Below are 27841 nucleotides of genomic sequence, written 5' to 3' on the forward strand. Positions count from 1 at the left end.
TAAAATGTTAACACATACTAATCAGGGGTAATAAGGACAGATCTTTAATCCCTTTGCAAATTAGCAATGAAAAAGCACCATTCTTAGAAAGTCAACTGATATATTAATAAAACATTTTTAAAGTAATAAATTATCCAAAATCCTGGCATAGAGAATCAGAATAAATTAAAACCTCCCAAGCCATTTTCAGGAAAACTTATGAATTTGAGAGTTTAAGCTCAGCTCTGCAGAAGCAGCAGAGTTCTGGCATTTTCAAGAAATCATGAAAGGCAAAACCATTTGCATAGATACCCAAGCATGTTTGCTTTAGAAGGGAAACAGATCTGGGAGACAAGGAAAAAGATGACAATGTATTTGGGAGCTTACATAATTTCTGTTAACTTCAGCACAGTCACCACTAAGTGTCTCTTTTTACTTCTTGTATCCATCTGAATAGATGCTGATCAAAGATGCCATAGTGAAATGATTAAGTTTTGCATTCTACTTATTTTTGATTTGGAGGATCACCTAGACAGTGTAGTATGAGGAGGAATGGAAGTAGAGCATATAAACGAGTCACTCTTTTCTTCCATTTTATTGTTCCAAAGCCACTCGTTGCAGCCAGTTTAGCTTAACTAGATTTAACTCCAGTTACAGGGTACCAAAATGTGCCCCTGTATTTGTCTCAGCCCCTGTGCCCACTCATGCTGTACTCGTGGCAGTACTGGGGAGGCCATCCCCCTAAGACAGGTGGCTAAAAAACTGGCTTGAATCGTGACTCCAGCCCAGCATGACAGTGTGCACAGACAATAATACATCTTAGCCAGGAGACAGTAACTAATGGCTCAGCCTGGAGCAAAGTCTGCGTCTGCCTGTGGCTGTTACAAAGAGCCCTGGGTATGAAAAAGCTCTACCCTCTTGAAAATGGAGCTTATCTCCTATGATCAAAGGGAGGAGAGCACAGCTAAGCTGCAGGGGCTGACAGATGCTCCTCTCCAACCAAGTCTGCAGCTTGACCACGCAGTCTGTGGCATCCCTTCACAACTGAGATGACTGCTCAGTCATGAGTGGAAGCAAAAGCACTCCTGCACTCCACTTTGGGAGGTGTAGGCTCTTACATTGGCTGAGGTAATGTGTTTTCTGTTCAAAAAGCATGAGGCACATCACTGGGGTGGGCTGGCCTTCTGACAGAACCCTTACAATTTCTAAGCCTTAACTGGGGGCTGCTGTAGCTACAGTCATAGTTCAGTGCTTTGAGCAGGAAGTAAGTCACAGCATGAATACACATTCTGTTCTTCATTGAACACACAGCCAGAGCATAATTAAAGTAATTTTCATGGGAATTATGCTTACTGAACAGCCTCAGATGCTTTCTTCCGAACTTATACTCCTTGCATATGATTCAACTGAGAAAAACTTTCTGCTTTAAATCCATTTACTTTTTCTATTAGAGAGCAATATAATTGTCTACATAATTGTTTTGCAGACAAGCCAATGGAAACTTTCGGATTACCCTCTTATTAATTTACAAGACAATCAACATCCAGCTTAGATACAGACTTTCAGCAGCCACTCACTTTTCTCCCCACACAGCTTTCTCCATCCATGTTACATCCTAAAAGGAGGTAATGATGTTTTAGGCGATTGGGAGTGATCAGAACAGGGTACCATTAGCTCACTGGCTCTTTCAAGTCAAAAAAGGAGCATAAGTCACAACTCCGCAATCCCTTCTGTACCCACTGACAAGAGCTAAACAGTGCTCTTTACAGCATTACAGCGCGAAGCCAACATGCTAAGCTTCAAGCAAAGCAGAAAATGGACTCTATTTTCCTTCTCTTCCAGATCCCCCTGGGCACCACTTGATGCAGGCACTTGCCTGCCATATAGGTAAAGGTCTTGTGAGTGGAACACTTATGTCCAGATCATGGGATTCCAAAGGGAAAAAATGGCACAATAGTTATGACTCTAGAAGGAACTGTGCCTAGGCACTAATCTAATGCCTATAGGTTCCCCACTTCTTACCCTCTTCACCCTGGTCCCAGTCCTCACTGTAACCCTAGCTCTGGGCTAAGATTTCTGCCCTGGGAAAGGTTGACTCTCCGGATGTCCACTGCTGGTGGGAGAGTCCTTCTGGCAAGAAGCCCTCACTAGCACAACCCAAACCAGTTGGGAGACTACACGACTAAGTGACCTCATGCATGGCTGGTGGAAATCATGTATTAAGGTAAGTTTTGAGCATACAGGCACTGGTGTACAGGACACAAATACCACATCTTTAGTAATATATTACAGGTAGCAAAGAAAGAACATGGCAAAGGGAAAAGGCAAAGGGAATGATGAGCAAACTCTGCCCTGGGCTTCTCCTCGCTCTCAAGCGCAATAAGGATATCAAACAATAAGGATAAGGGGTTTGTTTCATTCTGTCTTTGCAATGAAAAGTTTTTTTCTCATATTTCAGATATACCAAACCCCTTCAGGACAGACTTAGTCTGTCACCTAAAAAAGTCTCCCCACAGGTGCCCAGTACTAAGCATCAGGAGAAGGATGCATGGCAGCTGTTTTCCCGTTTGCCGAGAGAAGGTCTTGTCTGATGCCTCCGAGGCCCGTTCTACCAGCACACCTCATCTCCTCCGGGCACCTTCCGACCCACACGGTTTGTGCTGGCTCAGCACCAGGCTCACAGCTCTCACTTGGCACGGCAAAACAAACAGACGAAAATAACTTCAAAACTGCCTGAACTCATCTCTGTTATGCGCATTACAAGCACACATCAAGAAGAAACCCTTCCAGAGAACGTAGCAGCGTGAAAAAAACCCAGTTCATCGGGAGATCACGAGGCCACATCGCGGGAGCAGCGGGGACAGTGTCGCCCGAGCAGACACTGCGGCAGCACCGCCAGGGACAGCCCGCACCCCGCTCGCAGGATGTGAGCTCACGGCACCGCCCCTTCCCCGCCCGCCCCGCCGTGCCGGTTCCGCCGCCCCGAGTCCCGCCCCGCTCCATCCCGCTGCCTCCAGGGCCGGGGGTCCTGGCGCTGCCTGGGCCGGTGAGTGCTGCGGGGGGGTCCCTCTGCCCCGGGCCCGGCCCGGCGCTGCCCCGGCGGCGGGCCCTGGGGGCGGAGGGAGCGGCGGCGGCTGGGCCCGCCCGGGACGGGGGAGCGGGGGCCGCGGGCCCGGGGCGGCGAGGCGGGCCCGGGGCAGCGGGCGCTGTGAAACCCACGCTGTGTTTGTCCCCCAGGCTGACGCGGGAGAGCCGCGGCGCGGTGCCTGCGGCCGGAGGAGCTGCCGCCATGGGGAACCAGCTGGCTGGCATCGCCCCCTCGCAGATCCTCTCGGTGGACAGCTACTTCTCGGACATCCACGACTTCGAGTATGACAAGAGCCTGGGGAGCACCCGCTTCTTCAAGGTGGCCCGAGCCAAGCACCGGGAGGGGCTGGTAGTCGTGAAGGTGTTTGCCATCCAGGATCCGACCTTACCCCTGACGAGCTATAAGCAGGAGCTGGAGGAGCTGAAGATAAGGTTACATTCGGCACAGAACTGCCTTCCCTTCCAGAAAGCCACCCTGTCCGAGAAGGCCGCCATGCTTTTCAGACAGTATGTACGGGACAACCTTTATGACCGAATTAGTACCAGGCCATTCCTAAACAACATTGAGAAAAGGTGGATTGCTTTCCAGATCCTCACTGCGGTGGACCAAGCGCACAAGTCTGGAGTCCGCCATGGGGACATTAAAACAGAGAACATCATGGTCACCAGCTGGAACTGGGTTCTTCTAACTGACTTTGCCAGTTTTAAACCAACTTACCTTCCTGAAGACAATCCTGCTGACTTCAATTATTTCTTTGACACATCACGGAGGAGAACGTGTTACATCGCTCCCGAGCGCTTTGTCGATGGCAGTATGTTTGCTACAGAGCTGGAAAACATGCGGGACCCTTCGACTCCTTTGGTAGACTTGGCAAATAGCAATCAGCGAACAAGAGGAGACTTAAAACGTGCAATGGATATCTTTTCTGCAGGTACTTGGAGCTATCAGGAGAGACCAGTATGTTGTTTCTGACTGTATAATCCAATGCAGAAAAATTGATTTGTTGTTTTGTTTATTTGGTTTGGGGTTTTTTTGTGATGTTTTAGTTTGGTTTGGTTTTCTACAGTGGGCTTAGAGAACAACATGTCAAAAAACTTGCATATTTTAAGCATAAGACCCAACCCCAAACCTTTTTCATTCACGTAAAATGTACAGACATGACATGGTAAGCTACAAAACTTAAGTGCATCACCATTATCCGAGGAGGGAAATCACAAACTATTCTTTTATGGCACAACTCTGCTCTGGGAAAGAAGTGGTTCTGCAAGGCACAGACCAGCATCTTCTCATGGCTGAGAAGCATGTGCCTCATGGGACCTGAGAGGAGGAACCAGTCAGTGGTCCAGTTGCCTGGGGGCTGAGAAAGCTTTCAGGGTCATTTGGCAATATTGGCTTTAGAAGCCTCTTCTCATTTCATTTTCCCCACAAGTAGGAAGTTGGAGCAAGCTCCTGTCATAGTCTTACTCACAAATATTTGTTGGAGTTTGACTGTGGGAGCCTATTTTGAGTCTTGGGCTTGTCTTGAGCAGTTTGACAGCCAAAAGTTTGACCTTTTTTTTTTTTCGCCTTAAAGTGACTGAAAATATGGATTTAAAGTAAATGGTTATTTCATTTTATAAGCTGCTCTTATGGCCAAACTTCCAGGACACTCCATTGGTAAAGCAGACCATTGGGAGCAAACTGCAGGACTGGGTTCTTTGAAGAGGATTTTTGTCATGTACATGACACAGGGGAGTCTGTGTTTGGCAATCGTGTGAGTTAATATATGCTGTCTCCCAGCATCTGTTGTGGAAGCAGAGGTTATTTGTTTACCTTCTGTAAAAGGGCTCCTTAGTTTTGACCTACTGCCCAATCCATGCTGACTTACCAGCACTTTTCTTCCACATGACAGTGATGTGGGTTCCTTTTCTGGTAATGTATTTTTCAGCTGGCAGATGGCTGAAGTTACTGCCTCATGTTTCCTAATTGCAAATTCCTCTGTTGTTGACATGTTTGTAATAAATTACTTGGGACATATTTCAAAGATCAAGTGTAAAAGCCAGGTTTTGGAATGTGAGATGTTATCTCTTTTCTGCAAATTAATTTGGCAACTCATTTGCCTTATTTTAAATTCAGCGAAGAGTCCTTTAGGGTTTGTTCTTGTCCACATGCAGAAAGTAAAGTTAAAGCATCTGTTTATAATCTTCTTACATCTTTGACTTTTTTTTTCTTTTGTTCCCCAGGCTGTGTAATAGCAGAGCTCTTCACAGAAGGTGTACCCTTGTTTGATTTATCTCAGCTTTTGGCTTACAGAAATGGCCTCTTTTCCCCTGATCAAGTCCTAAACAAAATTGAAGACCGCTGTATCAGAGAGCTGGTAAGGATGGACTACAGCATTAGAACCATCTGTGTGGTCTGTTTGCAGTTTGTTTCACCTACTTTGGTGGCAGATTGCATATTGTTTGGGTTTGGGCTTTGGGGTTATTTTGTATTACAAATGTCTAAACCTTTAATCTTTCTCTCCCGCTCCCTCCCACTTCTGCCTGTCTCAAGGTCACTCAGATGATCCATCGGGAGCCAGAAAAACGTTTAGCAGCTGAAGATTATTTGAAACAGCAACGTAACAATGCATTTCCTGAAATATTTTACACTTTCCTTCAGCCTTACATGGCCCAGTTTGCCAAGGAAACGTTTGTGTCGGCAGATGAGCGTATATTGGTCATACGTAAAGATTTGGACAACATCATTCACAATCTCTGTGGGCACGACCGCACAGAGAAAGCCGAGGGAGAGACAAAAGAGAATGGGCTGGTTATTCTAGTGTCTGTGATAACATCCTGTTTACAGACTCTCAAATACTGTGATTCGAAACTGGCTGCTTTGGAACTGATTCTTCATTTAGCACCAAGATTAAGTGTAGAGATTCTTCTGGATCGTATTACTCCTTATCTGTTACATTTCAGCAATGACTCTGTGCCCAGGGTGAGGGCAGAATCTGTGAGGACACTAACTAAAGTTCTTGCTCTTGTCAAAGAGGTGCCACGCAACGATATTAACATTTACCCAGAATACATTCTGCCAGGCATTGCACACTTGGCCCAGGATGAAGCCACCATTGTCAGACTTGCATACGCTGGTAAGAGGACATCCAGTCAAAACTCAAAATCTTGGGCTTTTCTGTATTTCCTTCACTGTTTTCCCCTCTGTTCAAAACCATCATCTAGCTCACTGTTTTGATGTCAGTAAATCTCCCCACAAGTTTCAGAAAGGACTGCAGGTAAAGATACATGCATTCACTTAAGGTAACTGGTGCAGGTGGTAGTAGCCACTTAATAATTAGTTGACTTATACGAACAAGTGGGTTTCCAGTGTAGATCTGTACCCAAAGTAAATTATTACATTTTAAATTGTTGACAAAATGCATTTGCTCTCTGCTAGATGAATTAAGTTTTAAGAAAGTTAATATCCGTTGTCCTCTGTAGTTGTGCATGTAAAAGTAACTTGCAGAATGTGTACATGTGCTTTGGGCTAGGGACTGGATGTAGCACACAGCAGGTCTGCTCACAGCTAAGGTAAGGGGTCAGAATTTAAAGCCTCATGCTCAGGGAAGCAGTCCTGGCTTATTTCCCTGGATGGGCAAGAGTGTAAGGAAGAAAACTACAAGTGGTCTTTAAATAGCTAATTATGTGAACAGGGCTTTTGACATGCCCATCCTTTGCTGCTTTTATTAATTTATCTTAATTGACATTTCATTAGCTCAGAGTGTTTACCTGGAGTGACCTAGTTAAACTGAATAAATTCAAAACTAACTTAAAAGTATCAGTGTGTTACTGTACTTCAGAGTAACACACAAAATGAAATTTGATATTCAGGGGCTGAAATTACATTATTTGCTGTGTATAATAGACTTGATTATACCATAGCAGATGTTTTCCTGATATGTTATTCAGATATGAGTTCTGCGTGGTTCAGGACAAAGTTTTATAGTCATGCCAGTATTTGCTATTTACCATGTACCCTTATTTGCTATGACCAGTGTATTTTCAGGTGTGTTGTTTTGGGGTTGGGTTTTTTTTTTTAGTTATAAATGTAGATTTCCCTCGAAAATGTCTCAGGTCATGTTTTTATTTCATTTACTAAGTAAACGGACAAAACTAATACTGAAGTTATCTTATGTTTAATGAATAGAACCAATTGCTTTAGGTCACCTTGGTCAGTTTAAATTTCAAATGAAAAAAATACATTGATACTTTGAAAGGTGGTCTAGCTGAGTTAACTTCTGTTACTATAGTACTGTTTTTGGAAGTGGTCAGGCTTACTGACTTAGAGGATTTGATCTGGGCTGTGGACAGGCTCCGTTGGCATGCTGCTGTTTTCTTGGATGACACTCAGAACGGCTGCTTAAGTGGGACTTCTGTCTCGGCATTGTCATTCCTGTGCCAGCAGTGGCCTGACCCATATAGTACAGCCTGAGTTGCTTCAGCATCTTCCAAATGGTGCAGAACGGTGCCAAATTGTGTGGATAGATATGGTGTCAAGTATTCCAAAAGTGGATCCCAGGATAATGTTGTTATTCCCTAGGATACATATCCTGGTGCAGTTGTTTGCTGTTATTTTGTTGCAGTGTACGAGATGGGAACCTTAGTTAATTCAGGCTATCTGGCCTTTAAATTCTATCAAGTTATTTAGTCACTAGGCTGAGATTAGGTGGCATTTAGGGCTAGTTCTAGAAGAATTAAATTAATATTTGTTACACTTAATATCGTTAGAATTTTTCCACTTGTTTACATGACAGAAGTACTGTGTGATTTGATGTACTTGGTAGCTTTGCTGGGGGTCAACAGAAGTGGATTGACCAGAGCATGTTGTCTAATTTCAGTCCCATTTGTCCATCATGACTGGTACTGTCAGTGGCTATAACCTCTCATCAGGGAGATTATCAGACTGATGTAAACAGGCAAAGTAGAACAATTCTTAACCAAGAAGTTTTCCCTTGCAGAAAACATAGCGTTGTTGGCAGAAACAGCTCTGAGATTTCTGGAATTAGTACAGCTGAAAAATCTGAATATGGAAAATGAACCAAATGGTGAAGAAATGGATGAAACATCTCACCCTAGTGATAACTATGACACAGGTAATGTCACTTCTATTTACCTTTCCTGCCTATGATAGCAAATCATGGGGCAAAACTCCTAGTTAGCACTGATCCATCTCATCTCTCAGAGCTTCGCCTTCCTGTTAAATGGGAAGAATGCTTTGCCTCAACCACTGTGTGTTACAGCTTCATGCAGAGACAGACACCTCTGTTCTGGATGTTGTGAAAGACAAAAAAGTATATAAGTGAGCATACTTTTCATCTCCAAAAGTCCTCAAGGCATTTGACTTGTAGGCGATGCTGGCGGCCTGGTTGCATATCCAGCTTCACTCACGGTCTCATAAACAAGTCAGCTGCAAAAACACAGATGTGTTCCAAATGCTACTTCCATTGAAGTGGCAGGCAGCGTTGGCTTTAGAAAACATGTCAAATTATGGCATAGTCACAGTACTGTATCTTTCAGTCATTCTTCCTTGTCTGTTCCTGTGCCTGGCAATTCTTGTCTGTCTTTTTGCCTGACAAATCTAAATGTGTGGATGCCGTTTGGCAGTCATAAAACTTTGTATTATAACTCGCCCAGAGAATGAATAAAATCCTAAGGATGGATTTTCTTTTTCTTTTCCTTTGGAAGGACAGATGGTAATAAATGACCTGCATGTCATCTCCAGTGCCTTTTAGTGATGCATAGATTCCCAGAAGAATGTTGGGCAAGTCTTCTGAGCTGGAAGAGTTTGTGGTTAAAAACTGTCATTTCTCTTCTGGGCTAAGTAGATCAATCTGTGACTAATCATAGTTGGTAAACATCCTGCACATACTCCATTTTGGAAAAAGGCAATTATCTCTTAACTAGCTGCAGGATGATACTTTAAGATAAAGCAACAGCAAATGTACTAAAACCAAACATAAATCCTCTTCAAGTTCCTTCACATAAGGCATGAGGTGCTCAGAATTGCTGAGGAGTGAGAGAGGAAGCCTCATCATGGGGGCTGTATTTCTAAGAATGCAGCCTATCCCTTGAAATAGCTTGGAGATGAAAGGAAGAAAGAAGCTTGAGTAGTTCTATTCTTTTTACCCTTTTAGAAACCAAGCATGAGAAATTTGAACCCAGAAGGCAGTTTTTTCATGTGACTGAGACAGAGTCATGATAGAAAGCAAATTAGCTGACCTTCTGACTGCAGGCAAACAGTAATCACCCCTGCAAAGCTGGGGCAGCAGTAGCTGAAATTTTTGTTTACTTGTTTGAGAACTTGTCTTGTACAGCTTTCAATAATAGCCAGTGCATTAACAATTCTGTTATTTCCACTTAATAGAAATATTTTTTTAGTTGCTTCATGGAGTAGAAGCCATAGGCAAGGTCATCTCCAGATTTTTCATCAGTATCATTATGGTAACTGCAGATATTTAATGAAATTAGAAGTATTACATTTGCAGGGGTTGTTACATTCCTCCTGTATGCTTAATGAAGTGAATCTACCTACCTAACTAAAAACATACTTTTGATCTGTTGTCAGTTCACGAATTTTGAAACTGATAGTCAAACAAACATATCAAACCAGAATTGCCTTGGAGCATTTTGTTTACTGTTGTAACATTGAAGCTGACTCATTGTGGTGCTTCTTCGCATCTTCATCTATATATAGAATGAGCTAGATCATCTTGGTTGAAGTTACAAGTTTAGAATATACTGATCTGGGTGAGATTGTTGCACATTTCTCTGCTCTTTGGTCATGTCACCACCTCAGGCTTAGCCTGAAATCTTCGGTAAACCCTTGTTAAAATTGAGGTTCTGTTGCGTTGCCTGTCTTACTGAGTCAGGTGTTCTTCAGGATGACCTGTCACTGTAACTCCTTCAGCAGCAGGTAGTACATGTGCACATATTGCTTCTCACCAAGCAAAAGTTCATACTGTTATCCCTTGCAGAGTTGCAAGCCTTGCATGAAATGGTCCAGCAGAAAGTTGTGACTTTGCTAAGTGACCCGGAGAATATTGTGAAACAAACACTGATGGAAAATGGAATAACACGTCTGTGTGTCTTTTTTGGACGTCAGAAAGCCAATGATGTTCTTCTCTCTCATATGATTACTTTCTTAAATGATAAGAATGACTGGCATCTTCGAGGAGCTTTCTTTGACAGCATTGTTGGTAAGTATTTAGTTTCAGGCGAACAGAGTAGGAAGAAAATAATGTATGTAAATTAACAGTTTCCAGGATATGCAAAAATTAAGTAGTATAAAAGTCCTTTCTTCTATATATTTCTAGAATTTATAGGAAAAGACTTTGCTGAATTATTAACTGTAAATGTTTCTTTAAGGAGTGAAGATGAAACAATGTAAATACTAATATATATTTCTTTGAGTCCAAATGTTTGGTGCCAGTGAGACAGAGGCATTTAAGTTTAGGGTAGATTAACTTAAAAATAAACTCTAAATGCTCTTTTTTGTTAGAGTCTTTACTAAAGTTACTGACTTAAAAAAAGCTCGCCATAAATTATGACAAGCAAATATTAAGATTTCTGCAAGCTTTCTACTAGATGTATCACTTCACCTGTGTGCATATTCCCATTAACTTCAGTAGGTCTGTTAATATGATGAAAACTATACGTTGGTACAGGCTAAAGTTATAACTGCAAAACTATTTTTAGTACCTTAAAACCTTACTTAAAGATTCCTGTCACTTCAGAAAACCTAATAGCAATTTAAAAAGTCTTACCAGTGATGATATCAGCTGTTAAGTATATCTGATGCATCATATATGCTGGAAATTACTCCACATGACTGTTGCTGAGAGTCAGTGCTCAGGAATTGTGGGTCAAGAAAACTTTCCCATTGCAGTACCTGGGGGCAGAAATGGTACTTCAGGTGCATGGCAAGAAAAACAATCATGATCAAACTTTCAGCAGGGCCCTTATGATATGTACATGTTCCATTAGGACTGGAAGCCACAAAATGCTGTGCTGGCAAACCCTCCCAAGAGGCAATGCTGATAACTTGTCAGAAATTGTTTAGAAGGAGCAATGGAGTAGCCAAAGCATGGGTCAGACTGTCCTGGCTTCTTGCAAAAGACAGAGAGATGTGAGGCAAAAAGTCAAGATAACCTATATTTTTAACTCCTCTCTCAATATCTGTTCAAAACCTCCACAGAAGAACTCAGATAAAGTTCTGAAATTATAAACTGAGCTCTCTAACTCATATTGAAGTATGTGCAGGCACTGCTACCCGTAGCTGTTGGCAGATGTCCTTCTGTAACAGTGGCACTGAGGTCATTTCTCTTACCTGTGCTGTTTCTCCCTTCTTCCTCTCTTCCTTTTAGCAACTGGTTGCAAAGTCCACATTAATATGTGAACAAGTATATTAATTATTACCTTATTAGATTAGAAGTGATAAAGTTATTTTATGTTTAATCTCAATTCTGATGGGAAGACATAGAATTTTCTGGTGTTTATCAATCTGCTTCAGATTTTTAGGTGTTCTCTTTTTGTTTCAGGTGTTGCTGCTTATGTTGGCTGGCAAAGCTCATCGATACTCAAACCTCTGCTTCAGCAAGGTCTCAGTGATGCTGAAGAATTTGTCATTTATAAAGCCCTCAATGCTCTTACTTGTATGTGCCAACTGGGGCTCTTGCAAAAGCCCCATATTTATGAGTTTGCTTGTGATATCGGTAAGTTGGAATACTGGAGAATACCTTGTTTTTCTAGTTAAGAAAAAAAATCTTAGTACTACATAAAACTTCACCATCAGCTTAGCTGTCTGGACTGCAAACCTATAGTACTGTTTTAGACTCTACACAAAATTCTGTTAAGGAACTACTGCTAATTGGACCATGTTAGTGCTCAAACCTCTAAAAAATAGAGGTTCCAAACAAATTGGAAGCATCTCCTCTGGTTGTATGTAGGACAGCAGCAAACAAGACTTAGTCTAAAAATTTTCTGCTTTAAGATCTTTCCTTGTTCTACATCCCAATCTGCTATAAAGAAAAAATCCTGGTTACTTCTGGTAATCCATCAGGCACATAACTTGCAAACTCGAACCCATCAGCCTTTGAGGATGAGGGAATTCAGACAAATCATGATGCTCTCTCATCCGATATTTAACACCATAAAAACCTATTACCTGAATACAACCTTGAATGTAGAGTTAGTCTCTCTTTCATCATCAGGCTTATCACTTTAATGTAGATGTGCCCAAAATTTACCAGCTATTTATGGAAAAGAAAATACCACCTGATCTTTTAAGATGTAGTCTGCTGCTTCTTAATGCTATGGCTTTTCAAATGCACTCAGAATTTGAGGCAGATGATCTGTTATTATATCTCATGACTAGATACAGTCCCTTGATTACAACTTCTTAAAACCCACATAGTTGAGAAGGATTTCTGAGTCTGATGATCTTATAAAATAAGTAGCGACTCTTCAAGGAAGAGAGGAGAAGAAGGAAGGAATAAAATATTTACTTAAAAACTAAAAAAAAAAACCCAAATCACTGGTATTAGAATTCTCTGTAATTGTCTAGATTATTGTTGAGATTTATTTTTTGATTAGTCTCCATTGCAAATCTGTAGTTGACAATTAGGGATTGAAATGGACAATTAGGGATTGAAATGAACAAATAGGGAAAATATGCATTTTGGCAACAGGAAGGAAGCTGAGCAGCATGAGCACAGTGAAATCCATGAAATAATTTCCTTAGTATGAGGAACCTTTTAACCTTGGTGCTCTGCAGGAGAGAAGGCTCAGTTTGGGAGTAATTCTCGTGGAAGGAAATGACATCGCAGGCTGCCATATGCAGAATGATCTCTCTTCTCTATGAATGATATATTTTTTAACAACCTATTTTTCTTTCAGCACCATTCCTGTGCCATCCTAATCTTTGGATATGTTATGGTGCAGTTGGATTTATCACTGTGGTAGCACAGTATTTGAATATTGCTGATGTCTACTGCAAGCTAATGCCATACCTCCATCCTTTTATCACACAACCAATAATACAGGTAATACTTCAAATAACATTAATGTGAATAAATCTTGACTAGTCGTGATTCTTAAGTCTATCCTGGCCATGGTCCTGGCTATAAGAATATTAGATTACTTTTTTTTCAGTTAAGGTTAGAGGTGATAGAGGTTTTTGATCTCTGCTGGCAGGTTACAGAATGGCCATTGCTTTCCACGTTTCAAGAGCTGTTGTCTCAAATTTGTTGCAAAATGCAGAACATTTTACAAAGCCTGAAATCAACAAGTACGTCTTTGGTTCAAACCTTTTCTGCCTTGTTTACAATCAAACTCTTGTAGCACTGTGCTAGTTTATAGAGTCTAGGAGGTGTGAAATGTTGGCTGTGAAACAAGTGGGTTTATGTTCTATGCTTTCATCTGTAAGGCTTAGTGTTCCAGCCCTGCCCCACTACTTCATTTCACTGTGGGCCTGACCTCTGCAAACATGAACAGACTGTTAGGTAGCAGTTACCATGCCTACTATTTCAGGAGCACCACTCCTGTGCTTCAGTGTTTTGCCAAGGGTAAAGACAGAGTATTCAGCTTGAATTAAGTGATTTCATAACTGCACATTCCTAGGAATGACCTGCATGATGCTAGTAATATGATCATATAGGCATCTTTGCATATAACTTCAGGCCCTGTGGACTGCATCTCTCGGGAATTTAAGAAATTAAGAAATAGTTGGATTACTACACTGAGAAATGCATCCTGTGTTTATTTTCTTCTAAACCTTGCAGGTGGTAACTTCACTAAAATAACATTTTTCCTTGTTTACATGTCCTTAGTCACCTTGTACTGTGTTTTAGGCATTGATTGATAAATTTGTCTTTTTCACTTCCTGTTTCATTTTAGTGTATAAATCTTTTCTTTGCTATACACCATTAAATATAGTAAGCAAGTAGGGGGCAACATTAAGTTGGATTGTAATAAAGTTCTCACTCTGGAATAATTGTGAAGTTGTTTTTCATGCAGACAGTAAGCTATGAGAAGCCTGTTATGGGAATGAGGGAAAGAGAATGCAGAAAGTCTCATATGACCAACACACATCTAATTTTCAAGAAAGGAGACAAGTTGAATCTGGATTATTGGTATAATGATGTGCAATAATTTTGAACTCCTATGTGATTTTCTTCTTACTTGAAAGCTTGAAAGCATGTCTGAACTGGAAACTGGTTTTTAGTACATGCATTCAGAGGAAAAGATTGTTTTATACATTAACATTTGCAGTTGTCCAGTTAGTGACTTTCAGGGAAGGAGAAAAAAATGGCAAACCCTGTAGACATGAGATGACAGTGTTTGGTGCTAGATTTCCTCATGTTTATATGCATATCATCATGTTGACTGGTCTCTCTTTTTGAATTGCAGGTAGATAAAGAAATAGTCCTGCTAAGTGTACTTAAAGAGCCTGTCAGCCGCTCCATATTTGATTATGTCTTAAGATCAAAGGATATCACAAGCCTCTTCCGACACCTTCACATGCGTCAAAAGAAGAGAACGGGAGCTCTCCGTGACTGCCCATCCCCGGAGGACCCTGCCGTTGCACAGCTCTTGAAGAAGCTTCTTTCACAAGTAATTGGTTTTCATTTGTACTTTGAAAGTCAGGCTTGAGATGCTTGGGCTCTGTATACCTCCACAGACCCTGACCTTGCATTTGCTGTTGTGAGGGACTCCCAGTCTGAGGTTCTGATCCTGCAAACCATTAACTCCATTGATTTCAGTATATGCTTGTGTGACAAGAAGTTCAGAAGTTAAAGATTTTTAAAAGATCTGCCAGATATAGAACAATACAACCTAAGTCTTGAAAAAATGATTGTATGTCTCTAAATTTCTGACACATCTGTGATGCGGCAGCATTACAGAACATTGCTGTGCATTGTGTTGGACAGAGGAGCATGCATTTGTTGAAGAGCTAGACGTGCAGTGCCAAAAGCAAATGGAGCTGGAAAGTCTCGAGGCTTATGTGTGAAGAGGGGAACATAAAGAATCATTCACACAGAGTAGTGAGAACTGAGTAGAGAAAGGACCGTAGCTGAGTATGGGTTTTTTCCTTATGGCTTGTGGGGCTATAAACGTGGTCTAGGTGGCAGTTAAGCAGATTGCACCAGATAGTGATCCAACATTAAATGCTATTCTGCCCTTTCGCTATTCCTAGCCCCATTCCTTAGGACAAAAGATATTCTTACACTACTGCAGCTTACCTTATGTCTTGTATACAAGAGCAATGTGCTGATGCTTTGAATTCTGGGGATGTGCTCTCTCCTACCACTTCTGAGCCAGTCATTAATTTTACTGCTTCTTAAATCTTCATGCCTTGATGCATGTTATTGCTCAAAAATAAATAATATTACCTTTTCTTTTATTCTGTAGGGGATGACTGAGGAGGAAGAAGATAAACTGTTAGCACTGAAAGACTTTATGTTAAAATCAAATAAAGCTAAAGCCAATATAGTGGATCAGAGCCACCTGCATGACAGCAGTCAGAAAGGGGTGATTGACTTGTCAGCTCTGGGAATAACTGGGAGACAAGTGGATCTTGTTAAAACAAAGCAGGATTCTGATGACAAACGTGGTTAGTATATTTCATGGTCTCTACAGATGAAGTTTGGCCTTTCTTTCAGGGTGTTCTCAGTAATTCAATATACATGAATATCACCATCCCCACTGGGTTTGCAATAAGAAAATTATTGCTGCTGTTTGTAATACGAGGTGGTGAAATGTTCTCAGGATCATTGAAGATGGAGATCTTTTTCCCCCTGAGAATATTTTAAATTATTTTGACTGCATTTGCAGTAGTTATGTGTGCCAGTTGTTCAGCTGGTTGTGACAAACTCCAGTGACTCATGGCTACAGTGTAAATGTTGAAGGCTACATTTCTGCTCTCTCTGTGTCTTCTCAAGAAGCGCTGAGCTCTTTAACTGTGAAAATTCTGGATATTTTCTTGAGGTAGCCTGGAGAAAACTGAAAAGTCCCCAGGCTGCCGCTGAGGAGTTGCCAGCTGTTGCTCACTCATCAACTACAGGCCTTTTGGCCTTAGGGTTCTTCAGCTTCTCATCCACTCCATTTAACTTTTTTGCCTACTCCTCTTTCAATTCCAAAAACCTCTTACATTTCCTTGTTCAACTCTGAAATCCACTTGCTGTTAACTATTCTAGTTCTCTGTATCCTCAAAATTCTTCTTTTCCAGACAGTTTGAGCTTCCTCTTTGCTCTCTGAAGCTTGTAAGTCCCTCCTCTGTTACATCACTGATAGGTTCTGTGTTTTTAGATAAAAAATACAGAAATACCTGCAAACCATATAGCTATTGCCATCTTATTTCCAGAATTAGGATCCTTATCTGCAAATGTTTTGCATATCATTTTAAAGGAAAGTACAGAAGTACAGGATTTTTCATTTTTTTTGCATTCTTGAATCAGGAGTCAACAGGATTTTAAAGGTAGTGTGTATGGAGTCTGTATTTGAACTGATTTGTTTCACCCAAAACTGTCACCTTCAAAGTCTTCATGCCTTTAATTTTCTTCACTAACTTTGTCCAAATTTAATTTGTCCCATGTTTTTATTTTTCTTTCTATATTTTACAGTTCTAAGTGACTCTAAAGGAATCCTATTTACAGAGATAACATTCTTGAATCTACAAGTGATGATGCAATTGTGATGGAAAACTGATTGTATTTGGCACTGGCAATGATTTGCATACTGTGCTTTTAAAAATTTATCCCCAATGTCTCTGCTCATTGCAGGGTGGTTGGACTAGATGACCTTGGAAGGTTCCTTCCCACCCAAACCCTTCTATGATTCTATAAGAAAAATTTATCATATGGTGCAGTCTAACCCTGCAGCCTTCTAGATGTGAACTTTCCCTATAGTGAAATGATTTATTGCATGAGTCAACTGTAGGATTAAGAAGGTGTGAACACAGGTGACAAGTGCTTTGTTTTGTTTCCCTCCCTGTCAACTGACCTCAACAACCTAGCAGTAGGGTTTTCTCTATATATAAATAACAATCTGGCATGTAAACCTTGGACTTCCATGTAGTCTCACAGTAATGGGTAGCCTGAGTGAATGTTGTTATGATAATGTTGGTTGGGTTGTTTTTTTTTTTCTTCTCCTTCCACCTCCTCCGTCCCTCCAAACTACTTATAGCTAGAAAACATGTAAAGCAAGATTCAAATGTAAATGAAGAATGGAAAAGCATGTTTGGGTCCCTGGAACCAACAAACATCTCTCAGCCGATATCCAAAGGACATGGACAAACTACTGATCCTGAAGCCATCCAGGCTGGGAAACCACTTCGTTCAGAGTCCTCAGCTGGCATTTGTGCCACTTTGTCATCCTCTCCACAGGTATACCTGAAAAATACGATGTTCTCATCCTAAACTGAAATGATTCAACTGCTTTAGAGTCAAGTGGGACTATAGAGATATGGTGTTCTTGTTTGGAGGTTATTTAACATTGGTCATGCTACTGCCAGGCATCTTCTCTGGCAGAGTCACTGACTTTCAAGTTCTTATTTTTAAAATAGAAACTGAGAAAGGATTGAAGTAAGTTTAGTCTCTTGAACAGAAGAACTTCACTAACAAATAGATGCTTTGCACAAAAAGATGGGGCTTTGTGGATTAGATAATTATTAGGTGAGCTTTTCTGGCAGGGAAGGCTTTTCCTCAAATTGCACGTGCTGATATGTGTTGTGAGGAAGAGAAGAGGTGTCATGATTTTAACTTGGAACTGGTGTATGGCATCACAGCTGTTTTTAGACATCCTGTACCTGTGATACTTTGCACTGACTACAGAAGGATGGGCTGGAAGCCCTGCAGCCTGTGGAGGCATCTCTCAACCCTGAACACTGTATTCTATTTGGGTTCTAGTTGGAGATTAACTTCAGCTGGTTTTAAATGAGTGTCCACTCTGAACTAAGAGGGAAACAATTACACTTCTATTTATAAAGACCAATATAAACAAATAATCATTCGACAGCTAACCTGTAATTCTGTCAGTCTTGAGAGCAATAACTGCTTCTGTAATAGTCACATTAAGAGTTGTCCTCAGCAGATTACAGTTTCTCCAAACAGTATACAGAACATATGAGGCAAATGGTAGAATAAGTGAATGGTTAATCTTTTCTATAAATTTCACTGTTTTTAATTTTTTCACGCAGGTATGATTTTTTTAATGCTAATTCATTGTTAATTGATTCAATAAAAAAGATTTTTCCATTTTTATTCAGTGTGTGTGACCCAGCAATCTTAGGAGCGAGGTTTATCTGTGTGTAGAATGTAAGGCATATATTTGTAAGTGCTGATCTCTTGCAGGCATCTGATGGAACAGTTGTTCAACCCAGGAAACCAGCCATGCAGGCCCTGAGCAGTACAGCGTCCCCATCCGCACACCAGTTACGCATCACCACGTGCAAAACCGAACTTCAGCAGCTGATCCAGCAGAAGCGAGAGCAGTGTAATGCAGAGAGACTTGCCAAACAGATGATGGAGAATGCTGAGTGGGAGAGCAAGCCCCCACCTCCAGGTACATCACAGTCCAATGAGGCTATAGATAAAAAATTATACATCTATAGATATATATGTATATATATATATATATAGATAGATATAATTTGAGTAAAAACATCATTATGTCATGGAAGAAATGCAAGAGATAAGGAAAAGAGGAAATCATTAGTTTAGGAAATGTGCCTACTGTGCAGAACACCTATTTGGCAAAATACATGCATGACTTATTGTGCAATTTAGAAGTGAGCAAGCTGGCTTTTGCATTTAATATTTAAAATGCCTTAGCTCTGTGTTTTCAGTGCCATCTGTGTTTTGCAGCTGTAATGACTATATCCTGATATAGCTGTTGGTGGATGTTCCTAATTAGGTTGCAAAACCAACACCAGACTTTATGGTTTTATTTTTCCCTGTAGGATGGCGTCCCAAAGGATTGTTGGTAGCTCACCTTCATGAACACAAGTCTGCAGTGAACCGCATTCGGGTCTCTGATGAACACTCCATTTTTGCCACTTGCTCAAATGATGGCACAGTGAAAGTCTGGAACAGCCAAAAAATGGAAGGAAAAACCACTACAACCAGGTAGCTTTAAAACTCATGGGATTTAGGGGCTGCTGTTTTAGAAGGAAAAATAAAGCAAAGCAGAGAGCAAAATATGAATCACTTGTGGGCGTGCTGGAAATATCAATGAGGAGATATACTGGTGTTCCTCTTGGCTTGCAGCTATAAAATATTAGATTGCTGCTTCGGTTAGTTAGTAAAGAAAAAAATCCCTAGCGAATGCAAAGGGACTGCTTTGCAGTCATAGTAATTACAGGCTTTTTGATTTAATTTCTGTACATATATAAATATATTCTCGTGTTGCTGTTTAAAGCCAACACTGGCTTTCTGATTTTGGAACACTTAGAAACTGTTATTTTCAGAGCTCTTTCAAGAGTCATTGGTTTTAAGTAGGTGTTTGAAAGAAGTAATTATATTTTTTTTTAAGTGCCACCAAAAATATCTTCTTTTTTTTCTCCCCCTCTCTCTCTCTACTGTTTAGATCAATTCTGACATACTCTCGGATTGGAGGACATGTAAAGACACTTACATTCTGCCAAGGCTCACATTACCTGGCTATAGCTTCAGATAATGGTGCCATCCAGCTTCTTGGTATTGAAGCTTCAAAGCTCCCTAAATCTCCTAAAATTCATCCAATACAAAGCAGGTATGTACTTAGACCAGTTAAATCTCGCCACACACAGAGCTCAAGCTGTTAGTATATTCCTCAGTTAGATCCTTTAATTTGCTCTAGGCTTCCTGCTGGCTGATCCCAGGCTGTACTAGAAGGCTGTAATCCCTGATCTTATCTTGCTTCATAAAGAACAGAGTTGAGCATTCTTAGCTCTAGGTTATTGGTGCTTCCTGTGTCGCTGAAGTCATTACGAGCTTGAAACATTCAGTCTGAATAGTTCTCATGTCCTTTATTTATGCACTGGGTCCATTAGTTTCTTACCTCCTTTGTTACAATCTTAATACTTCGAAAGTAATTTAGAAAGTTGTTTTACAGGTCATTAGAGAAATGTTTACAGATGTACAACATGTGATTTGGCCTCAGACCTGCAATTTTTTTCTCCCAGGCATTTAATGTGATAAGGTAGCAGAGATATGAGTAGTGGGATACTATTTTGGGGAGTCTTTGGGGCTGGTTTAGCTCTTTATTACCTCCATATGAGCAGTTTTTGACTATTTGGCACAGATTCAACAGCTTAATCTTCCAGCTTGGGTGGGGGACATGTCCAGGCCTCAGCAAATCTAGCAACCATCTCGAAGATCTCTTTACTTGCAAAGTAAAAGTAAGGTATCTGTCTCAAATGTCCTCTCTTATTAGAGATTATGTTCAGAAATGAAATAAGATAAATCCAGTGGAGATGCAAACTATAAACCAGATTTTCCCTTTTGGTATACACTGCATTTGTGCCTGAAGAAGGTGTCAATTTTGCACACACAGTAAGTGATTGAGGACAGTGCTGGCTGTATAACATGAAGAGGGATGTTCCTGCCTGTAAACTCTGGGTAGATGAATATCTGAAACTTGGAGCATGAATCACAGAATCATAGCATGGTTTGGGCTAGAAGGGACCTTAAAGATCAGCTAGTTTCAACTCCCCTGCCATGGGCAGGGATACCTCCCACTAGATCAGATTGCTCAGGGCCCCATCCAGCCTGGCCTTGAACACTGCTAGGAATGGGGCATCCACAGCTTCTCTGGGCAGTCTGGTCCAGTGCCTTATTGCCCTTACAGGAAAGAATTTCTCCCTAACAACTTAACTAAACCTGTCCTCTTTCCGTTTGAAGCCATCACCCTGTGTCCTATCACTATATGCCCTTGTATAAAGTTCCTCCCCAGTTCTCTTATACCCTCTTCAGGTACTGGAAGTTGCTATAAGGTCTCCCCAAAGCCTTCCCTTCTCCAGGCTGAACTCTTTCAACTCTCTCAGCCTGTCTTCATAGGAGAGGTGCTCCAGCCCTCTGATCATCTTCATGGTCCTACTCTGGACTCACTTCAGCAGGTCCACATCCTTCATGATGGGGCTGCAGAGCTGGCCACAGTATTCCAGGTGGGGTCTCACAAGAGTGGAGCAGAGGGGGAGAATAACACCCTTTAACCTTCTGCCCATGTTTCTTTTGATTCTTTTGTTGTGGTTGGCTTTTTTGGCTGTGAGCACACATTGCTGGGTCACTTTGAGCTTCTCGTCAGCCAACACCCTGAAGTCTCTGCTCAGGGCTGCTCTCAGTGTATTCTCAAGCCAGCCTGTGTTTGTGCTTGGGATTGCCCCAACCCAGGTGCAGGACTGAGAAACCCAGAGCAAAGAGCTATGTTTAGGTTTGCAAAGAGCTGCTGACAGCCTTTTACTAGGCTTGCAGTGGAGAGATCTGAAAGAGCATAAGAATCTATTGTACTAAAATTGGAAAGTTGTTTCTGGCAGATGCCTTGAGAAGTGACAAGAAGAGGAAAAAGCTGCTCAGCATAAGCTTTTGGAAGGAGTCTTAAACTTGGGAGGAGTCATACCTGTTTCTAAATTAGTTTTTTCTTTCAACCCAGGTCCTTAGATCTGAAGGATGATGGCTGTGTGGTAGATATGCATCACTTCAATTCAGGAGCCCAGTCAGTACTGGCTTATGGTACAGTCAATGGATCTCTGGTGGGATGGGATTTGCGATCTAGCAGCAATGCTTGGACACTGAAACATGATTTGAAGTTAGGCCTCATAACTTCATTTGCTGTGGACATACATCAGTGCTGGCTGTGTATTGGTAAGCCTGCATTTCTTGCTAGTTTCTCTCTCTTCCCTGCCCCAGCCCCTTCTTTCTAGTTTTCTTTTACAGTAACTATAGCTGAAACTTTTACTTGATCTGATTTTACTAGCATATGCTTTTCTCAAATAAAAGGAAATAAATACCTTCTAATCTATTTTTGCGAAGTATTCTGTCTGCTAAGTACTTGAGACTGAAGTCCATCTCCCTAGGAACAGAGCACAAAGATATGGGCAAAACCTCAAGTATTTATCCCTCTGACTATGGAGAACTTTTTCTCACCAGGAACAAGCAATGGTACCATGGCATGCTGGGACATGAGGTTTCAGTTACCCATCTCCAGCCACTCTCATCCTTCCAAGGCCCGAATCAGACGCCTGCTCATGCATCCTGTGTATCAGTCCTGGGTAATCGCAGGTAAAAGATGTCTTAACGTACCTCACAACTCCCAGAGGTTGTGATTAAAGCAGCTTTTGTTTCAGCTTCTGTTTCAAGCCCTGGGGGAACTTAAAAAGTAGCATTAAGGTGTTCTGAAATTGAGAGACAGCCTTTACAGTTCTCATCTTTGGAGCATTGCGACTCTCATGAGGGGCCATCCCTGTGTACTCTACCACATTATAAGGACAAAATAATATGTGACTTTATAAGGACAAAATCTTAGGAAAGGTAAAACTCAAATTCATTACTTACATTGAAGTTGATAGGAATTCTCCCACTGCCTTCTGTAGAGCAGAGACTGAAGGGTGTCCCATTCCAATTCCCACTTGAATCTAATCTAGCTATGTTATGGGTTAGAGCTTTCAAAAATATCCCAAGATTCCTCATCTGGTATGCTCACAGCTGCTTCATCCTCACTGCTTGTAGCACTGTCATATACTTCTATGTGTTTGTGTCAGGAACGTGTTCTGAAACGGACAAGTAACTTAAACTAATCCTACAATAACAAAATTGATTAAGTTGCTGTAAAATGAGAGTAATTTGAGTTTCATATTTGACTTGCTTCTTAAGCTTCACTTAGTTATTAACTATCCTGGGAGATAAAACAATTTCTTGAAAATACATGCAAATAAAGCAAGCTTCCTTGTGCTTTTTAGTTCATTTCCTCCCTGCTAAAGACTAAAAGAGTGACAATGTTCATCCTTCTGGAGCATTATTAAAAAACTCTTGCCTGCTAGGTTGCTGCCAGGCATATAAACAATCCCTTGAACAGAATTCTTTGCATGTCCACACCAAAGATGAGCGTGGAACTCCACTGTAGCTAGTGAAGTCTATACCTTTGGATAGCTGTCTTACCTGCACAGGAGTGTCCTCTGAAATCCCTGATGACCATGCTGAAAAAACCGTCCAGCCTTCTCAACGTCATCTAGGGAGGAAAGTGAGGCTTTTATACATTTTTAAAAGGGGTAGGCATTAAAGCAAGTTTCATTTAAAATTGTTTAAATTAGACGCTATTATTAACCATAGCGAAGCTACTTCCAAGCAGTAAAACCAAAGTGCTAAAGCAAGATTAACACAAATGCTACAGGGAGCAAGTGGAGAGTGTCTCTATGCCATACCCTCTGTGATGTCAGTAGAACAAGTAGCAAGAGCCAACCAACCTGTTTTATATTTTTTGCATTGGCAATATCTTTCCTGAAGCTGTTCAAGGCAACAATGAAGTCTCCATGTGGGATATGGAAACTGGCGATCGACGCTTCACTTTGTGGGCCAGCAGTGCACCACCTCTTTCAGAACTGCAGGTCTGGTCTCTTTCTTTTCCAGTTTCTGTTGAGTAGCCAAGGCTAGAACAGGCTTAGAGTACATGCTGTACATCAGTACAGTTACCTGCCTCTATGGCTTTGCCACTTTGGCACAAGGAACTTGCCCTGGGATTTATTTTGTCACCATAATTGGTTTGCTTGTCAAAATTAAATCCCCTTTGTAAAACAGCAGTGTTACCTGAATCTTCACTGGTATCTCCACTCTCTGTGGAATGTACTTGTAACGCTCACTTGGTATATCCAGTCCAGTTCTTAGAAAACCAGTGAGCCAGTCAAGCCTGTAAAGGTTATGGCAAAGCCAAAATTCATGGTGTACTTACTTTTACTTGCATTTTCTGGGATTGCACATACTTCTGTAATCACCTGCTCTTTTGCACTTTTTTTCTGTAATATAATTGCCATTTCTACATTTAACTGCTAGTTAAGTAGTGGCTCTTCAAGGAGTTAATTGGGGAAGGAGCAGTCTGGAATATCATTCTAAGTCACAAATACATACACAAAAATAACCACAGCTGCTTCTACAGATGTTGTAAATGCATATCTAGAATCTACCTAAACTTAAATTTGTACATACTACAAAGATTGCAGGTGTTGAGTTCATTTTGGTCGTGTGCTTTGCACACAGAGAGCTCTGTAATCTAAGCGGGTTTTCTGTTGTATATCTGTCCCTTAATGCCCTCATACCCAAAAATTTAAGCATCCACGTGCTATTCAGTATGATTTATCTTCCTGATTCTTTTAGAAATATTCTCTCTCATTTGCCATCACTGAGAATGTAACTTCCACGATTCAATAAAAACCATTATGGAGAGTTCAATCTGTTGCATTGCTCTATAAAATGTAAGGGAACAATTTACATTAATATATTAAGATGTGGCCCATTAAAGTGACTTGGTATTTGCCAGGAAGATCTGGAAATTGGGTGGATGAATGTGGCAAAGAATGCATTCCCTTTCTGAAGCATGGCAACAGCTATTGGTGATAATATATTTTTATATATCCCTTTTCCCTACTAGCCTTCTCCTCACAGCATCCACGGAATATACTGTAGTCCGGCATCTGGTAATCCCATATTACTGACAGCAGGCTCAGACATGAAAATAAGGTAACAAAACTAACAACTTTCTTGTTTGTCACCCTGCCCTCTGTCCCTGCTGGTGTACTAAATTTTGCCAAGCATTGCCTAAGTAATCTCCAAGAAGTCAAAACAATAATGCTGAAGATGTGTTCACTGGTAAGCATCAGCGACCTAAGGGAATTGTTTTCGGCAGAAGTACTGCAAAACTTGGTGCTTCTCTGAAACACAATGTGTATCCTTCTGTAAAGTTCTTGATGGGCTGCATGACAAGAAAACAATAACTCATGTGAGCTTGATATGGGTGTAGATTTCTCTGCATCACCCATTTCCTGAAAGCATATAGTGTTTGTGCCCTCTCATTTTCATCATAAGAGCAAGGCTGCTTTTAAACAGCTGGTTTAAACTGACAAAATTGAATATCTCACCTTGATTTTGTTTCTTTCTGTTTAGGTTTTGGGATCTAGCCTACCCTGAGAGATCATATGTTGTTGCTGGAAGTTCTAATTGCCCATCTGTTTCCTACTACAGGAAGATAATTGAGGGCACGGAGGTGGTTCAGGTATTTTGCTTTGTTTGATAGACACCTACTCTGCTTGCCTTTTGGATGGCCCCATGGATTATATTAATTACATGATGGTTTTAATTATAACTCTCCTACCTTTTATGGATGGTGTCAGCATTGCATTTTCAGGCAGTTGGGAAGAACTTATTTTAAAAGAAAAATGTCAGGTTTTTTTGACAGAATTAGGCTCACCAAAAACTGCTTACACAGAGAAGCCAGAATCATGTGATTCTTCTGGAATATTAAAATCTAGAGTTTTAGCACTTTTGGTTTTGATCAGTGTTTGGAATGGCTTTTGTGTAGCCATTGCCTTAGCAAGGCAATGTGAGATATACTGGCACCAAAATAATACAGTAGCTGAATGCTGAAGTTTTTATTACATCCTTGGAAGTGACTTTTAGAACTGGCAGTGTTGCTAGCTGTTGAATAGCACAATGTTTTGTTTCAGTTCAATGGAATGAATGCTACTTTAAAAGTGACTAAAAAAAGTCAGTTGGGGGTCTACCCTATGCACGATGATATTTTAGTGTTTCATCTAAAGTTCTTACACAATTGCATTCATGTTATTGAACCAGTTTTTATAAAAACTCTGGAGAGGCAAGATGTGTGTCTTGCTGTAGCTTTTTTTCCCCCTATGGGAATATCAAATCTTAGCATAAATGAAATGAATCTAAGAAAAAAAACATTCTTTCCCTAATCAAAGAGCTGTAATGTCAATTCAGATTAAGATTAGGTTGTGTGTGATGAAAAGAAATGAACCAAGGAGTAATCCTGATAAAACTATCAAAGGGTGTGAGGTTTTATGTTTGGGCATTGTTTGTTTGATTGCTTGTTCATTTGAAGAGGTTTTTTTGGTTTTCTTACCCTAACAACCTAACATGTGACAGTTTGTCTTTGCAAATGCTCACCTTTCTGTAAATACTATTTCTCACTTTTTTTTTACACAGGAAATTCAGAACAAGCAAAAGCTGGGGCCCACTGATGAGACCCCTCGGAAGGGTCCAGAGTCTCTCCCAGTTGGACATCATGATATTATCACAGATATTGCAACTTTCCAGACCACACAAGGGTTTATAGTAACTGCGTCAAGGGATGGAATTGTTAAAGTGTGGAAATAAAAGTTGTATTAATATATAGTATGTAAATATTTGTAATAAAGAAATAGTGTTATAATGAAGTTTTCAAGGACTGTTTCCAGTTAATGGAATGGAACGGACTTTAAAGACTATAAAAGTGATGATAAATTTGGTTACCTGTATTCTACCACCCTGTCATCACTTCTTTATCACTTCTTATATTAAAGTTTTTTGGTATCCACAGCATTTCCTTGAGATACCAAGCAATATATGAAGAAATTACTTAGCCTGGTTTTGACTACATTGTTCTTCAAGAATCTTTCTGAAAATTATTTAAAGGTGTCCCACATTACACATTCTAAATGTGCACAAAGTACAAGTACTTCAGTGTCTGACTGCTCCTATGTTGAATCTGAGAAATGAAATAAGAACCAGTGCACTAATGTCCCTGTACATTCTAATAGCTATAATAAAGTCCACTTGAGCTTCCCTCCTTGGTACTTGCATTTCTTTACATCTGTGGTTCCTCTGCAGTGATTCCATAGTCTCAGCTGTCAGAGCCGTTGGGCTGTTAATTGTCATTTGAGATCGGCTTAACCTTCTGTCAGATCCTCAGCTGTCCTTTGACAATTGTGTCCTTGATCCTCAGCTGTGCCTTGTATCCACCTTGCTTTAATCTTGAGTCTAATGCTAAGCTCTACTGTCCTGGGAACCTAAAGTAGCCCTACCAGGATAGTGTTCTCCATCGTTCAGTATGGATATCAAAAATAGCCAAAGCACAAGCTTTCAGCAGGAACTATTTCCTCATTGTGCAGTGTTCATATGAGAGGCAGTTCTGGAGGTCAAACAGGGACAGTAAACTTTCTTACCACTCTTACACTATCTGATCCAGTTTTTCAGTTTTCCAGATCCTTTTCACTCTCCTTCTTGTAAGTTTTACTAACTTATTCCTTAGCTGCTGTTCCAGATTCTGCTTTTCCCCCTGAAACAGGTGATTCACCTCCTCTCCACAGATGAACTCAGAAGGTCACTGACAGCAAACATCATTAATTTGACAAATTTCTTTTGTGTAGCTGGAAAAAAATGGAAGACTTCTTCTCTACAGAGTGTCTGATGGAAGCAAGGAATGTTCTTAACTTGTGAACTGGGTTCTTTGAAGAGACAACACATGAAATAATAACTTGTTTAAGAAGAGTCTCAGAATTCACTGGAAAAAGCTACCTGCTTTTCATTAGAGTGCACATTACTTGGATAATTTAGTGTACCAGGTAGACATTGCCCCAAGTATAACATGTTCAAAAGAGGAAGTGAACTCAAGAACAGTGTGACATTTCTTTGCAGACCTTATTATTTCTGCTCTCTGTTAAGCTGAACAAATTTTTTTATTTGCTTGTGTAGAGGAGCTGATAACTGTCCTTTTATCTTGTATGAATTCAGGAATA

The 27841-nt window shown here is 40.7% G+C and overlaps 1 protein-coding gene across 1 annotated transcript; it reads left to right on the forward strand.

Moving 5' to 3' along the window:
- Positions 1-2962: 2962 nt before the first annotated feature.
- PIK3R4 (phosphoinositide-3-kinase regulatory subunit 4) lies at positions 2963-26892 on the forward strand. The gene is made up of 20 exons (XM_032700598.1): positions 2963-3025; positions 3217-3998; positions 5290-5423; positions 5600-6182; positions 8046-8180; positions 10062-10283; positions 11625-11798; positions 12982-13127; positions 14494-14697; positions 15496-15697; positions 17269-17468; positions 18435-18645; positions 19043-19208; positions 19669-19833; positions 21712-21923; positions 22209-22340; positions 23562-23662; positions 24700-24788; positions 25212-25320; positions 26271-26892. The coding sequence occupies exons 2-20, from the start codon at positions 3269-3271 to the stop codon at positions 26439-26441; spliced, it is 4086 nt and encodes a 1361-aa protein (XP_032556489.1). The 5' UTR covers positions 2963-3025; positions 3217-3268; the 3' UTR covers positions 26442-26892.
- The last annotated feature ends 949 nt before the right edge of the window (positions 26893-27841 follow it).

This window comes from Chiroxiphia lanceolata, chromosome 1 (genome assembly GCF_009829145.1).
Source record: "Chiroxiphia lanceolata isolate bChiLan1 chromosome 1, bChiLan1.pri, whole genome shotgun sequence".
In the NCBI taxonomy this organism is placed as follows: domain Eukaryota; kingdom Metazoa; phylum Chordata; class Aves; order Passeriformes; family Pipridae; genus Chiroxiphia; species Chiroxiphia lanceolata.

Bases quoted from the DNA above. Each gene is read 5' to 3' on its own strand.
- PIK3R4 (XM_032700598.1), top strand. From the start codon at position 3,269: ATGGGGAACCAGCTGGCTGGCATCGCCCCCTCGCAGATCCTCTCGGTG. The intron at 17,469-18,434 runs GTATACCTGAAA...GATCTCTTGCAG, and splicing joins CTTTGTCATCCTCTCCACAG to GCATCTGATGGAACAGTTGT. The intron at 22,341-23,561 runs GTAAAAGATGTC...TCTTTCCTGAAG, and splicing joins TCAGTCCTGGGTAATCGCAG to CTGTTCAAGGCAACAATGAA.